At 46.9% G+C, this 14,662-nt stretch overlaps 1 protein-coding gene across 1 annotated transcript in view; it reads right to left on the bottom strand.

Moving 5' to 3' along the window:
• LOC137526042 (chitin synthase chs-2-like) overlaps positions 1–14,662 on the bottom strand; it is a 119,318-nt gene that overhangs the window by 53,202 nt on the left and 51,454 nt on the right. Inside the window, exon 7 of the mRNA XM_068247254.1 lies at positions 13,025–13,204. Coding sequence (XP_068103355.1) covers positions 13,025–13,204 — 180 coding nt within the window. The remainder of the gene's footprint in view (positions 1–13,024; positions 13,205–14,662) is intronic.

Here is a 14,662-nt window from a genome sequence, read left to right as displayed (position 1 = left end):
AATGCGGGAAATGTCTGTTTTCTTTGCACAGGTAACATGCTTTTTGTCGGCAAGCAGTCATAAATGTAATACATATAAGAGGTTCCAGGAAAAGGGACCGGTAACGCTAACCCAGCAGCAGCACACGTGATGGAACAGGAGGAGGGTGGCGCAGGAGGAGAAGGCCACGCTTTGTGAGACACAACAACCCAGGCCTTGCATGAAGACAAGAAGCGTGCGGATAGCATGCTTTGTACCGCCATGCAGTCATAAATGTAATAAAGATAAGTGGTTCAATAAACAGGGACCACGCGGCAACGCTAACCCAGCAGCAGCAGACGTGATGGAACAGGAGGAGGCGCAGGAGGAGAAGGCCACGCTTTGTGAGACACAACAACCCAGGCCTTGCATGAGGACAAGAAGCGTGCAGATAGCATGCTTTGTACCGCCATGCAGTCATAAATGTAATAAAGATAAGAGGTTCCATAAACAGGGACCGGCAACGCTAACCCAGCAGCAGCAGCAGCACACGTGATGGAACAGGAGCAGGCGCAGGAGGAGAAGGCCACACTTTGTGAGACACAACAACCCAGGCCTTGCATGAGGTACCGCCATGCAGTCATAAATGTAATAAAGATAAGTGGTTCAATAAACAGGGACCACGCGGCAACGCTAACCCAGCAGCAGCAGACGTGATGGAACAGGAGGAGGCGCAGGAGGAGAAGGCCACGCTTTGTGAGACACAACAACCCAGGCCTTGCATGAGGACAAGAAGCGTGCAGATAGCATGCTTTGTACCGCCATGCAGTCATAAATGTAATAAAGATAAGAGGTTCCATAAACAGGGACCGGCAACGCTAACCCAGCAGCAGCAGCAGCACACGTGATGGAACAGGAGCAGGCGCAGGAGGAGAAGGCCACGCTTTGTGAGACACAACAACCCAGGCCTTGCATGAGGTACCGCCATGCAGTCATAAATGTAATAAAGATAAGTGGTTCAATAAACAGGGACCACGCGGCAACGCTAACCCAGCAGCAGCAGACGTGATGGAACAGGAGGAGGCGCAGGAGGAGAAGGCCACGCTTTGTGAGACACAACAACCCAGGCCTTGCATGAGGTACCGCCATGCAGTCATAAATGTAATAAAGATAAGTGGTTCAATAAACAGGGACCACGCGGCAACGCTAACCCAGCAGCAGCAGACGTGATGGAACAGGAGGAGGCGCAGGAGGAGAAGGCCACGCTTTGTGAGACACAACAACCCAGGCCTTGCATGAGGACAAGAAGCGTGCGGATAGCATGCTTTGTACCGCCATGCAGTCATAAATGTAATAAAGATAAGTGGTTCAATAAACAGGGACCACGCGGCAACGCTAACCCAGCAGCAGCAGACGTGATGGAACAGGAGGAGGCGCAGGAGGAGAAGGCCACGCTTTGTGAGACACAACAACCCAGGCCTTGCATGAGGACAAGAAGCGTGCGGATAGCATGCTTTGTACCGCCATGCAGTCATAAATGTAATAAAGATAAGTGGTTCAATAAACAGGGTCCACGCGGCAACGCTAACCCAGCAGCAGCAGACGTGATGGAACAGGAGGAGGCGCAGGAGGAGAAGGCCACGCTTTGTGAGACACAACAACCCAGGCCTTGCATGAGGACAAGAAGCGTGCGGATAGCATGCTTTGTACCGCCATGCAGTCATAAATGTAATAAAGATAAGTGGTTCAATAAACAGGGACCGGCAACGCTAACCCAGCAGCAGCAGCAGCACACATGATGGAACAGGAGCAGGCGCAGGAGGAGAAGGCTATGCTTTTTGAGACACAACAACCCAGGCCTTGCATGAGGACAAAAAGCGTGCGGATATAGCAGCAATGCTTTTTGCCGCCATGCAGTCATAAATGTAATACAGATGAGAGGTTCAATAAACAGGGACCGGAAACGCTACACTATCCCAGATGTTCATTGGTCATGTTACTTGGTTGGGGTCCTGGAGTGTTGCGTAGTCGTTTCCAATCCAGGATTGATTCATTTTAATTTGAGTCAGACGGTCTGCATTTTCTGTGGAGAGGCGGATACGCCGATCTGTGACGATGCCTCCGGCAGCACTGAAACAGCGTTCCGACATAACGCTGGCTGCCGGGCAAGCCAGCACCTCTATTGCGTACATTGCCAGTTCGTGCCAGGTGTCTAGCTTCGATACCCAATAGTTGAAGGGTGCAGATGGATTGTTCGACACAGCTACGTCATCTGACATGTAGTCCTTGACCATCTTCTCCAGGCGATCGGTGTTGGAGGTGGATCTGCACGCTTCCTGTTCAGTGGGCTGCTGCTGCATGGGTGTCAGAAAATTTTCCCACTCCAAGGACACTGCCGATACCATTCCCTTTTGGGCACTAGCTGCGGCTTGCGTTGTTTGCTGCCCTCCTGGTCGTCCTGGGTTTGCGGAAGTCAGTCTGTCGGCGTACAACTGGCTAGAGGAGGGGGAGGATGTCAATCTCCTCTCTAAAGTCTCCACAAGGGCCTGCTGGTATTCTTCCATTTTGACCTGTCTGACTCTTTCTTCAAGCAGTTTTGGAACATTGTGTTTGTACCGTGGATCCAGAAGGGTATAAACCCAGTAATTGGTGTTGTCCAGAATGCGCACAATGCGTGGGTCGCGTTCAATGCAGTCTAGCATGAATTGAGCCATGTGTGCAAGAGTCCTACCAGAATCCTCATCATCCTCTTGTGAGCGTTGTGATAGTTGTTGTGATGCATCATAGTCGTCACCTTCCTCCTGGTCTGCTTCTGCTGACCATTCGCGCTGAATTGTGGAAGTCCAACGTGCACCGCTCTGGCCCTCGTCAGTGGTGGCATGAAATTCCTGCTCCAACTCCAGCTGTTCCCCCTCCTCTTCTTCGTCATAGCTGCTGGGGCCAGCGTTCCCTGAGGCGGATGGCCTGATGTTGGTACCATCACGCTGTTCGTTTTCTCCTTCAGATTCCCCCAGTTGCATCATGACAGCTGTTTCCTTGATTTTCAACATTGACCTCTTCAGTAAACACAGCAGTGGTATGGTAATGCTGACTGAAGAGTTGTCACTGCTCAAAATTTTGGAGGACTTGGCAGAGGTCCAACATGTTGGCCCAATCGGATCCACAGAAGCTTGGCAGCTGTCCGGATGCGCCTCGGTACTGCGCCGTCATGTACTGGACCACTGCACTCTTCTGCTCACAAAAGCGTGCTAGCATGTGCAGCGTAGAATTCCAGCGCGTAGGGACATCACACAGCAAGCGATGGTGGGGGAGATTGAAGCGCTCCTGCATCTTGGCGAGTGCCCCCGAAGCAGTACTGGAATTTCTACAATGTTTGGCCACTCGACGCACCTTCAACAGAAGATCGGCCACGCCTGGGTATGTCCTCAGGAACCGCTGAACTACTAGGTTCATCACGTGCGCCAGGCAAGGGATGTGTGTCAGCTTAGCCAACCTTAAAGCGCGAATGAGATTACTCCCATTATCACACACAACCATGCCCGGTTTCAAGTCCAGCGGTGCCAGCCACAAATCCGTCTGTTCCTTTATTCCCTTCCAAATTTCCTCCCCTGTGTGCTGCTTATCCCCAAGGCAGATCAGCTTCAGCAACGCTTGCTGACGCATGCCAACAGCTGTGCTGCACTGCTTCCACGATCCTACTGCTGCTGGGTTAGCGTTTCCGGATGAGGTACAGCTTTGAGATGCGTTGGAGGAGAAGGAGTCAGAGAGGTAGGTGCTGCTGTTGTTATCCAGTGGGAGGGACGGCGGTGCAGCTGTTTGCGGCGTGGGCAACACCCGCGCCGTAGCAGGTGAGGAATCGCTGCCAGGCTCCACAAGGTTCACCCAGTGCGCGGTAAGGGAGATGTATCGACCCTGGCCGAACGCACTCGTCCAAGTGTCAGTGGTGAGGTGAACCTTGCAGGCAACGGCATTCTTCAAGCTTCGGGTTATTTTGCTGACCACGTGCTCATGCAACTCAGGCACTGCAGAGCGCGCAAAGTGGTAGCGGCTGGGAACCACGTAACGTGGGATGGCCACTGACATCATGCCCTTGAAGCTGTTTGTCTCCACCACTCGATATGGCAGCATTTCGCAGGCCAGAAGCTTGGCTATGCTGGCTGTTACTGCCACGGCCCGGGGGTCATTTGCTGGCAATTTCCTCTTGCGCTCAAACATCTCCGACACAGACAACTGAACCGTAGCGCTGCACACGGAAGGGCTGTTGGTTGTTGTGTTTGATGAACACTGGGAGACCTCAAGAGCACTACTCCGGAAAGTGACAGTGTCAGCGTCGTCTGATGTTTGTGAATGTTGTGAACCACGCAATGGCTGGGCTACTGCTGCTGCTGAGGCGGGTCTGGTGGTGAGTCTGGTGAACCCAAGGGAGGCAGTGTTGCTGGTACCCTGTCCTGCCGCGTTTGCCCACAGAGTGGGATGTTTGGATAGCATGTGGCGGCTCATGCTGGTGGTGGAGAGGTTGTTAATACTTTTCCCCCTGCTCAGGCGAGTCTTGCACACCTTGCAAATCGCCATGGTAACATCCTCAGTGCAGTCTTCAAAGAAAGCCCAGACTTTGAAACACCTGCCTCCTTGCTGGCGATTTCTGTTTCCTCCTCTTTTGCCTCTCACTCTAACTTCCACGCTTGTGGTGCCTGAAATTGCGCGCCGCCTACCTTGTGGCACAAGGCGAACTCGTGCAGCAGTGGGTTCTTCAACAGACTCATCTGTGCTGCTGCTGCTACGACGGCGATGTTCTCGTTCACAAATAAAATCTGGGTCTCTGTCCACATTGTCCATACCCTCCTCTTCCATCTCCTCAAACTCGTCATATGTCATTGTGGGGGGCTGCCGCCGTGGAGTAGAGCTCCCCAGAACAACCTCTGCGCAGCTCACTCCAACGTCGTCTTCCAGATCTTGTCGGCCGACCTCCTACAATTGCAACCCCTCCTGCCCAACTTGCTCTGGGATTTGGGTTTCCGAGTCCTCCTCGGACTCGCCTTGTATTTCAGTGCGCGGTGCATTTCCCACAGTTAATGGTTGTGAATCCGGGCACAACATTTCTGGCTGTTCCTCCATTGACCTTTCAGAGGTGGAAGTTTGTTGGGCTGGGAATAGCTCCTGCGAATACCCCATTGTGTCCTGAGGTAATTCATAGGACTGGTTATCTGGCAGTTGTGTGCGTGGTGTCGCTGCCGGTTGTGTCAGCTTTGTGCCCACTGGCTCCTTGTAACTGGCTGAGGACTCGGACCTCGTGCGTGATGTGCTGGTGCTGCTTAACCCACTGCTGGACGCTTGAGAGGTCATCCAAGTAATTATCTGGTCCTGTTCTTTTGGATTTGTGAGGGTTGTTGTCCTGGACAACATGGGCGGTATTGAGTGGGTTTTCTTGGGTGCTCCCCTGTGGCCTGTACGTGAACCGTCAGGGGAAACACCTCTTCCCTTGCCCCTTCCTCTTTCACCGGATTTCTTCCTCATTTCACTTATCCTTACAGTACACGCTGACTGGCAGCAGTACAGTGGCAGTACAGAAATGCTATACAGTACCACTATTCCCAGCAGCGACACAGAGCACAATGCTATACAGTGGCGGGTGAGCGGTGTACTACTGTTCCCAGGCCCAGCAGACACAGAGTGGAAGTAAACACAATGCTATATAGTCTGGCTGAGCGGTGTACACAGAGTGGCAGTACACACAATGCTATATAGTCTGGCTAAGCCGTGTACACAGAGTGTCAGAAAACACAATGCTATATATAGCGTGGCTGAGCGAGGTGCACAGTGGCATTACACACAATGCTATATTAGTCAGGCTAAGCCGTGTACACAGAGTGTCATAAAGCACAATGCTATATATAGCGTGGCTGAGCGAGGTGCACAGTGGCAGTACACACAATGCTATATAGTCAGGCTAAGCCGTGTACACAGAGTGTCAGAAAACACAATGCTATATATAGCGTGGCTGAGCGAGGTGCACAGTGGCAGTACACACAATGCTTTATAGACAGGCTGAGCCGTGTACACAGAGTGTCAGTAAACAATGGTATATAGTCTGGCTGAGCGGTGTACACAGAGTGGCAGTAAACACAATGCTATATCTAGCGTGGCTGAGCGAGGTGCACAGTGGCATTACACACAATGCTATATTAGTCAGGCTGAGCGGTGTACACAGAGTGGCAGTACACACAATGCTATATAGTCTGGCTAAGCCGTGTACACAGAGTTTCAGAAAACACAATGCTATATATAGCGTGGCTGAGCGAGGTGCACAGTGGCAGTACACACAATGCTATATTAGTCAGGCTAAGCCGTGTACACAGAGTGTCAGAAAACACAATGCTATATATATAGCGTGGCTGAGCGAGGTGCACAGTGGCAGTACACACAATGCTATATATAGCGTGGCTGAGCGAGGTGCACAGTGGCAGTACACACAATGCTATATATAGCGTGGCTGAGCGAGGTGCACAGTGGCAGTACACACAATGCTATATATAGCGTGGCTGAGCGAGGTGCACAGTGGCAGTACACACAATGCTATATTAGTCAGGCTAAGCCGTGTACACAGAGTGTCAGAAAACACAATGCTATATATATAGCGTGGCTGAGCGAGGTGCACAGTGGCAGTACACACAATGCTATATATAGCGTGGCTGAGCGAGGTGCACAGTGGCAGTACACACAATGCTATATATAGCGTGGCTGAGCGAGGTGCACAGTGGCAGTACACACAATGCTATATATAGCGTGGCTGAGCGAGGTGCACAGTGGCAGTACACACAATGCTATATTAGTCAGGCTAAGCCGTGTACACAGAGTGTCAGAAAACACAATGCTATATATATAGCGTGGCTGAGCGAGGTGCACAGTGGCAGTACACACAATGCTATATATAGCGTGGCTGAGCGAGGTGCACAGTGGCAGTACACACAATGCTATATATAGCGTGGCTGAGCGAGGTGCACAGTGGCAGTACACACAATGCTATATATAGTGTGGCTGAGCGAGGTGCACAGTGGCAGTACACACAATGCTATATTAGTCAGGCTAAGCCGTGTACACAGAGTGTCAGAAAACACAATGCTATATATATAGCGTGGCTGAGTGAGGTACACAGTGGCAGTAAACAATGCTATATATAGTGTGGCTGAGCGAGCGGTGTACTACTGTTCCTAGCAGCGACACACAATGACTGGGGGGGACCCTGGCTAGCTTGGCTGGAGAGCGAACTACCCTGCCTGCCTACCCAAAGCTAAACCCACAGACAAATGGCGGAGATATGACGTGGTTCGGGTATTTATTTACCCGAACCACGTGACCGTTCGGCCAATCAGAGCGCGTTCGGGCCCGAACCACATGACCCGTTCGGCCAATCACAGCGCTAGCCGAACGTTCGGGGAACGTTCGGCCATGCGCTCTTAGTTCGGCCATGTGGCCGAACGGTTTGGCCGAGCACCGTCAGGTGTTCGGCCGAACTCGAACATCACCCGAACAGGGTGATGTTCTGCAGAACCCGAACAGTGGCGAACACTGTTCGCCCAACACTACTCCTCACCTGTCACCCTCACCTAGCCTGGCACCTGGTGCACCGGGTGCCAGGCTAGGTGAGGGTGACACAGGTGAAGGCAGGTGGGGAGAGACAGCGGAAGCCGGCAGCTATGCGTCTGCACAGGATGCATTCTTAGCTATACTAACCAGTTAATGAATGATCCGGTTCTTTTTCATGAATTGAATCGAATGAATCGGTTCAGAGCTGATTCATTTGATTTAACTAATTAAAAAGAACCAGATCATTCATGAACCAGTTAGTATAGCTTAGAATGCATCCTGTGCAGACGCATAGCTGCCGGCTCCCGCTGTCTCTCCCCACCTGCCTTCACCTGTGTCACCCTCACCTAGCCTGGCACCCGGTGCACCAGATGCCAGGCTAGGTGAGGGTGACAGGTGAGGAGGCTGGAAGGACAGCGGGAGCCAGCAGCGGACAGGGCTCCACATTCTGGCCATCCCAGCCTGCATGGGGGACAAGGGGTTACAAAGCGCTTGGAAGGGGGACCCCACATCATTTTTTGGGAGGAAATTTCCTACACTCTGTACAGAACAAAAAAAATAAATTTGAATTTTTTTTTCTTTTAAATATTGTTTCTCACTATATTTTTAACATATCCTGCAAATTTGCTGTTGCTAGGATATAAAAGGCCTTTGCTATTAACTGCTAAAGTGGGCGGGAATTGTTTTCCTAACAACTGTCAATTACACATTAGTGATGTCGCGAACCTCCGACTTTTAGTTCGCTAACTTCCACGAAAGGTTCGGTTCGCGGAAAAGTTTGCGAACCGCAATAGACTTCAATGGGGAGGCGAACTTAATATTTTAGAAAAATTTCTATCGGCTGTAAAAATGATAGAAACCATGTTTCAAAGGATCTAATACCTGGAGGCAGACGTGATTGATCTTAAAATTCTCCTCCTGAGTCCTGACCATGGCAAACACCTGCTGACTTTAGCGGTTAATAGCAAAGTCCTCTTACATAGTAGAAACACCAAATTTGTAGGGTATGTAGAGGGGACAGTGACTACAAGAGGGAAAAAAATTCAAAAAGACCTTATACTTTTTGAGAAAATCGATTTTAAAATTTCAAAGAAAAATACTATAAATTTAAATGTGTAATAGAGATGTCGCGAACAGTTCGCCGGCGAACGGTTCCAGGCGAATTTCAGGTGGTTCGCGTTCGCCTGCGAACTTTCCCGGAAGTTCGATTCACCCCATAATGCTCTATTGAGCAGAACTTTGACCCTCTACATCACAGTCAGCAGGCACATTGTTGCCAATCAGACTGCACTCACTACTGGAGCCCCCCCCCCCCTTATAAAAGGCTAGGTCCTTGTGCCGTTTTACTCACTAGTCTGCCTGCACTAATTAGTTAAGGGACAGCTGCTGACAGACTCTGCTAGGGAGAGTTTAGTTAGGCTCTTATAGGCTTGTTCCTAGCTACACATCCTTAAGCAAGCTCGTTTTTCTCTAGGATATATCATAATGGTACATGCTAGGCTGGTTTCAGAATGTAGTGTTGGTGGTGGTATAGCGGTTAAGAGAGCTGACTACCAAGCACTCAGACCTGGGTTTAATTCCTGGCCAAGACCTGGGTTCAAATCCTGGGCCAAGGTATGTAAGCTGCTTTTTAAAAGCCTACAAATCTTTAAGCAAGCTCATTTTTCTCTAGGATATATCATAATGGTACATGCTAGGCTGCCTTCAGCATATAGTGTTGGTGATGGTATAGTGGTTAAGCGAGCTGACTACCAAGCACTCAGACCTGGGTTCAATTCCCGGCCAAGGTATGTAAGCTGGCTTTTAAAAGCCTACAAATCTTTAAGCAAGCTCATTTTTCTCTAGGATACAGTATATCATAATGGTACATGCTAGGCTACCTTCAGCATGTAGTGTTGTTGGTGGTATAGCGGTTAAAAGAGCTGACTACCAAACACTCAGACCTGGGTTCAATTCCTGACTGGCTTTTAAAAGCCTACAAATCTTTAAGCAAGCTCATTTTTCTCTAGGATATATCATAATGGTACATGCTAGCCTGCCTTCAGCATATAGTGTTGGTGGTGGTATAGCGGTTAAGAGAGCTGACTACCAAGAACTCGGACCTGGGTTCAATTTTCGTCCAAGGTATGTAAGCTGGCTTTTAAAAGCCTACAAATCTTTAAGCAAGCTCATTTTTTCTCTAGGATATATCATAATGGTACATGCTAGGCTGCCTTCAGCATGTAGTGTTGTTGGTGGTATAGCGGTTAAAAGAGCTGACTACCAAGCACTCAGACCTGGGTTCAATTCCCGGCCAAGGTATATAAGCTGGCTTTTAAAAGTCTACAAATCTTTAAGCAAGCTCAATTTTCTAATATATAAGCTGGCTTTTGAAATTCTACAATTCCCTGGAAGATGAGACCCTTCTCCCTCCGCGAGGAGGGAGAATATTAACAATTAGCTAGGAACAAGCCTATAAGAGCCTAACTAAACTCTCCCTAGCAGAGTCTGTCAGCAGCTGTCCCTTAACTAATTAGTGCAGGCAGACTAGTGAGTAAAACGGCACAAGGACCTAGCCTTTTATAAGGGGGGGGGGGGGGGGGGGGGCTCCAGTAGTGAGTGCAGTCTGATTGGCAACAATGTGCCTGCTGACTGTGATGTAGAGGGTCAAAGTTCTGCTCAATAGAGCATTATGGGGTGAATCGAACTTCCGGGAAAGTTCGCAGGTGAACGCGAACCACCCGAAATTCGCCGGGAACTGTTCGCTGGCGAACTGTTCGCGACATCTCTATTACACATTTAAATGTATCGTATTTTTCTTTGAAATTTTAAAATCGATTTTCTCAAAAAGTATAAGGTCTTTTATGATTTTTTTCCCTCTTGTAGTCACTGCCCCCCTCTACATACCCTGCAAATTTGGTGTTTCTACTATGTAAGAGGACTTTGCTATTAACCGCTAAAGTCAGCAGGTGTTTGCCATGGTCAGGAGGAGAATTTTAAAATCCATTTTCTCAAATACTATAACTCTTTTTGAAAAAAAATTGTCCTCTTATACCCACTGTCCCTATTTACATACCCTGCAAATTTGGTGTTTATAGCATGTAATGGGGCTTAGCTATTAACTGTTAAAGTAGGTGCCATTAAAGTCTATGGGAAAAATGCGAACACAAACTTTTTATGAAAAAAATTTGCGTTTCGGGGCAAACGCGAACCACTGAGATTTGCGAACCATTTGGGCCATCTCTAATGATTAATTGAATGTTAAAAACCTCTCAGAAGAACATTTGTGTTCTTAGCATTTTATTCCTGTTATACTGTAACTGCCCCATGATTTTATATTTTGTATCTTATATCATATAGTTTAAGTGAGATAAAACTGTTGCATAACATTCACCAACAACAACACCAAAAATGTATTTTCCTACGTTTTATTACCCATACAGTTACCATATTTTCTCTTGTGCAAATATTGTCTGTCTACAAATTGCAAGTTCCCAAAGTACAGCTTATCTTCTCTGAAAGCTTCTATTGCATTTTGTTGCACAGCTGCTGTATTTATATATTAAAATCTATTTAGTGATCACGTCTCAGTTGCACACATATTAGAAGCAGAGAGAGCTCAATTTCAGTACTTTGCTAATGTGCACTAAATGTATCGGACAAAGGAATGTAAACAAATTATAATGTTATCACCTCTTTGGATGCGACCAGAAGATGCCCACTGAAGAGCGAAGTGCTGTGTGTAACTGTTTGAATGCAGTTCTGCTACATGTTTTTTGGAAGTAGATTTTACGCAGTAAATACATTTTTAGAGCAAAGAGGAAATGCTGAATTTCATATCACTTAAAAGAGGGACATTATGGAATATAACTAAATTACTAAAATAGCTTATATTTTACAAAATTCATTTGTAAATCATTTAGTCAGTCAGGGCATGCTCACATCTACGATGTTTTCAGCCTTTTTTCAAGCGCAGGCGATTTTCAAAATCGCCCACAAAACGCAAGTGCAATGATTCTCTATGAGAAGGTTTATATCAGTGCATTTTGTCGTTTTTGAGGCGTTTTTGCCTCAATGGAAGGTATAGAAAAAATGCAAAACGCTCACAAAATTGCTTTATGCAGCGATTGCATTCACGTTTTCAAAAATAAATACATGGGGCTTGATTCACAAAATGGTGCTAACTGTTAGCACGGGCGTGCTAAACAACACGCGAAGTGCCGCGCGTGGATTTTTGCATGCGCAAAGCCCAGATCGCGGACATTTGCGCTCGATAACGTGGACTTTTGCACCCGTTTGCACGCAAAATTCTGTGTTAATGTCCGCAATCACGCGATTCCGGGGCTTTGCACGCGCAAAAGTCCACGTGAGCCACTTTGCATGCTGTTTAGGACGCCCGTGCTAACAGTTAGCACTGTTTTGTGAATCAAGCCCCATGTATCTATTATTTTCCGGGTGAAAGAGTTCACTTCATGACTTGCTCTGAAAAAGAGCTTAGAAAAGCTCTTTTAAAAAAACCGCAGCGCGCAGTGGAGCACTAACAAAAATTCGATTTTAGATGTGAACAAGGCCTCAGTGTGTGCTTATTGTAAAATCTCTCCTGTCTTCCATTTACATTCTTAAATATGCATCACCTTTCCTGGTAGTGAGATGCATGCCTACAGGATGTTTGTTTACTGTGTGTTCCAAAGTCAGTAGAAACAATGCCTGATCTCCCAAAATGCTCTAGGAGGAAAATTCTGCATATTTAAACAGCCTAGGTGAAATTTCACTGGGAGGGTGGACTACATATCCAATTGTCAGCGATATATTGGTACAGGAAGTGTTTCTGAGGCTAAAACCTAAATAGTTAATGTAAAATTGGTTAACCTGAATAATATAGTGCATTCTACTATATGTCATTACAACATTACAACATCTTGTTTGAAGGACCACTGTCTAAAATGGTAAAATTTAAAATATACCTAAACACATACACATAAGAAGCGTGTTTCTTCCACAGTAAAATGAGCCATAAATTACTTTTCTACTATGTTGCTGTCACTTACAGTAGGTAGTAGAAATCTGACATTACCGACAGGTTTTGGGCTAGTCCATCTCTCCATAGGGGATTCTCAGCATGTCCTTTATTCTTTATAAAGAAACTCCTTGAAAAAGATACAAAGATGCTTGCCAGCCTCCCTGCTCGCTGCGCAATTTTTGGCAGTTGGACGGAGAAACTGCCATTCACTAAGTGCTTTAGAAAATAAAGAAAACCCTGAGAATCCCCTATGAGGAGATGGGCTAGTCCAAAACCTGTTGGTTCCGTCAGATTTCTACTATGTCCTGTAAGTGACAGCAACATAGGAGAAAGGTAATGTATGGCTTATTTTACTCTGGAAGAAATACGCTACTGTTTATGCATATTTTTAATTTTATGATTTTCTCGACAGTGGTCCTTAAATAAATAAGAATGTCCTGCAACATTTTAGAGTAAACAAAAAACAAGTTTTTATATACTGACCAATAATGCTGAAGAACGTGGCCATCATCAGGAGTGCGTAACACACACTGAGAACCAAAGCTACCGTGATCTGAGTTTTGTGTTTGGTTCCAAAGCAAACCCCCATGTAGCAGGCTGGAGGAATAATGGCCACCACAATGCTGGTAACTGAATCCCAGTGAAACAGAAATGATAAAGAACCTGAGAAAGGAAACAACATTATCAGTACTCTATTATGGTAACACCGTGCAAGACTCCTTTTGACATTTTTTTCCCTAGAGGCATGAATGTGCACAGAACACAACACATGTGAGCACAGCATAGATCATATTTTAACAGCTTCTGCAGAGGGTTGAGGTATGTTTCCCTTTTCAGCCACGTGCCACACTGAACTGCACTCAGCCAATCAGTGAGGAGCAGGAATGTGGGAAGGGAGATAACAAGTTTCCCTCTCCCTGGCAATTTACCAAATGGAGCCAGCAAAAACATGCATGATTATATTGAAATGCTTGCAATGCAGAGTCAGCTTGTAGACTGCATAATAAACACAGAACAGTGAGTAAATGGAATTTGATTTTATAGCTTACAATCCTGCTTTATGCCTGGTTTCACAGTGGGACGTTAAAGTCCCACGTTACAGCAGCCAGTAACGCAGCCTAACTCACAGCACTGTAAAATCAATGTGCTGTTCACAGTGCCCACGTTGCGTTAGGGTATAACACTGCACGTTAAATGAAAGTGCAGCATGCTGTACGTTATACCCCTATAGAGCTGCGTTAGATTGTTTGCACATGCTCAGTGACTAGCCACATGGCTAATTAATATTCACTGCACTGTGGTGACTCGTGGTGGGACTCGTAGTGTTGTCCGGATCCAGATCTTTTTTGTGAGTCGAATCATCCGGATCATCACAATGAAAGATTCGGTTCACAGTGGAGGTCTGTCTGGAAGAAACAGGAACACACAGAATGTACAGTGCAAGGAAAGTCCTGTCCTGCTAGTCATTTCACCCAGTCTGCTTCCCTATGATTCAAATGATTCGGTTCAAAGATCCAGATCTTTTCAATGATCCGAATCCTTAAAAAGATCCGGACTTCCTATCACCATCCTGGAGCGGCTGCTTTGAGAGCCGCATAACGCGGCTCAATCTGACGTCCAACTTCAACACCACCATGCGTTGCGTTAGGGGCACGTTATGTGACCTTAACTTCCCTAAAACGCAACGTCTTGGTGGGAAAGAGGACTTAATCTAGGTTATGTTTTACTTTGTTGAGATATACCCTTGCTTGTTCTTGCAAAAAATGTGCCTTTTTATTTCTTTTGCTAATCTATTGAAGGACCTCTCCCTCCATTCCAGACCCACACCTGGGAAATTTGAATTATGAGTGAGCAGACTCTGATCTTGTGTTTTATTTACTGCATCTGCTTTTATTAATTAAATGCAGGCATAGGTGTCCATAAAGTCAATCATTATGTGTTTTTAAGACATACAGTATGTCAGACACAGAGTTGTGAACAACTGTGTGGATTAAATATGTGAGCAAGGGCACAGCCAGAAGGTGCAATCACGGTGGCCATACATCTACCAATGTTGTGGGAATCCGATTTGATAATTTTTATGAAATCGGATGAAAATCAGTTCTGAAACATTACCACCCG

The sequence above is a fragment of the Hyperolius riggenbachi genome, chromosome 7, assembly GCF_040937935.1.
Source record: "Hyperolius riggenbachi isolate aHypRig1 chromosome 7, aHypRig1.pri, whole genome shotgun sequence".
Taxonomy (NCBI): domain Eukaryota; kingdom Metazoa; phylum Chordata; class Amphibia; order Anura; family Hyperoliidae; genus Hyperolius; species Hyperolius riggenbachi.
This window is presented reverse-complemented; position numbering and strand designations above follow the sequence as displayed.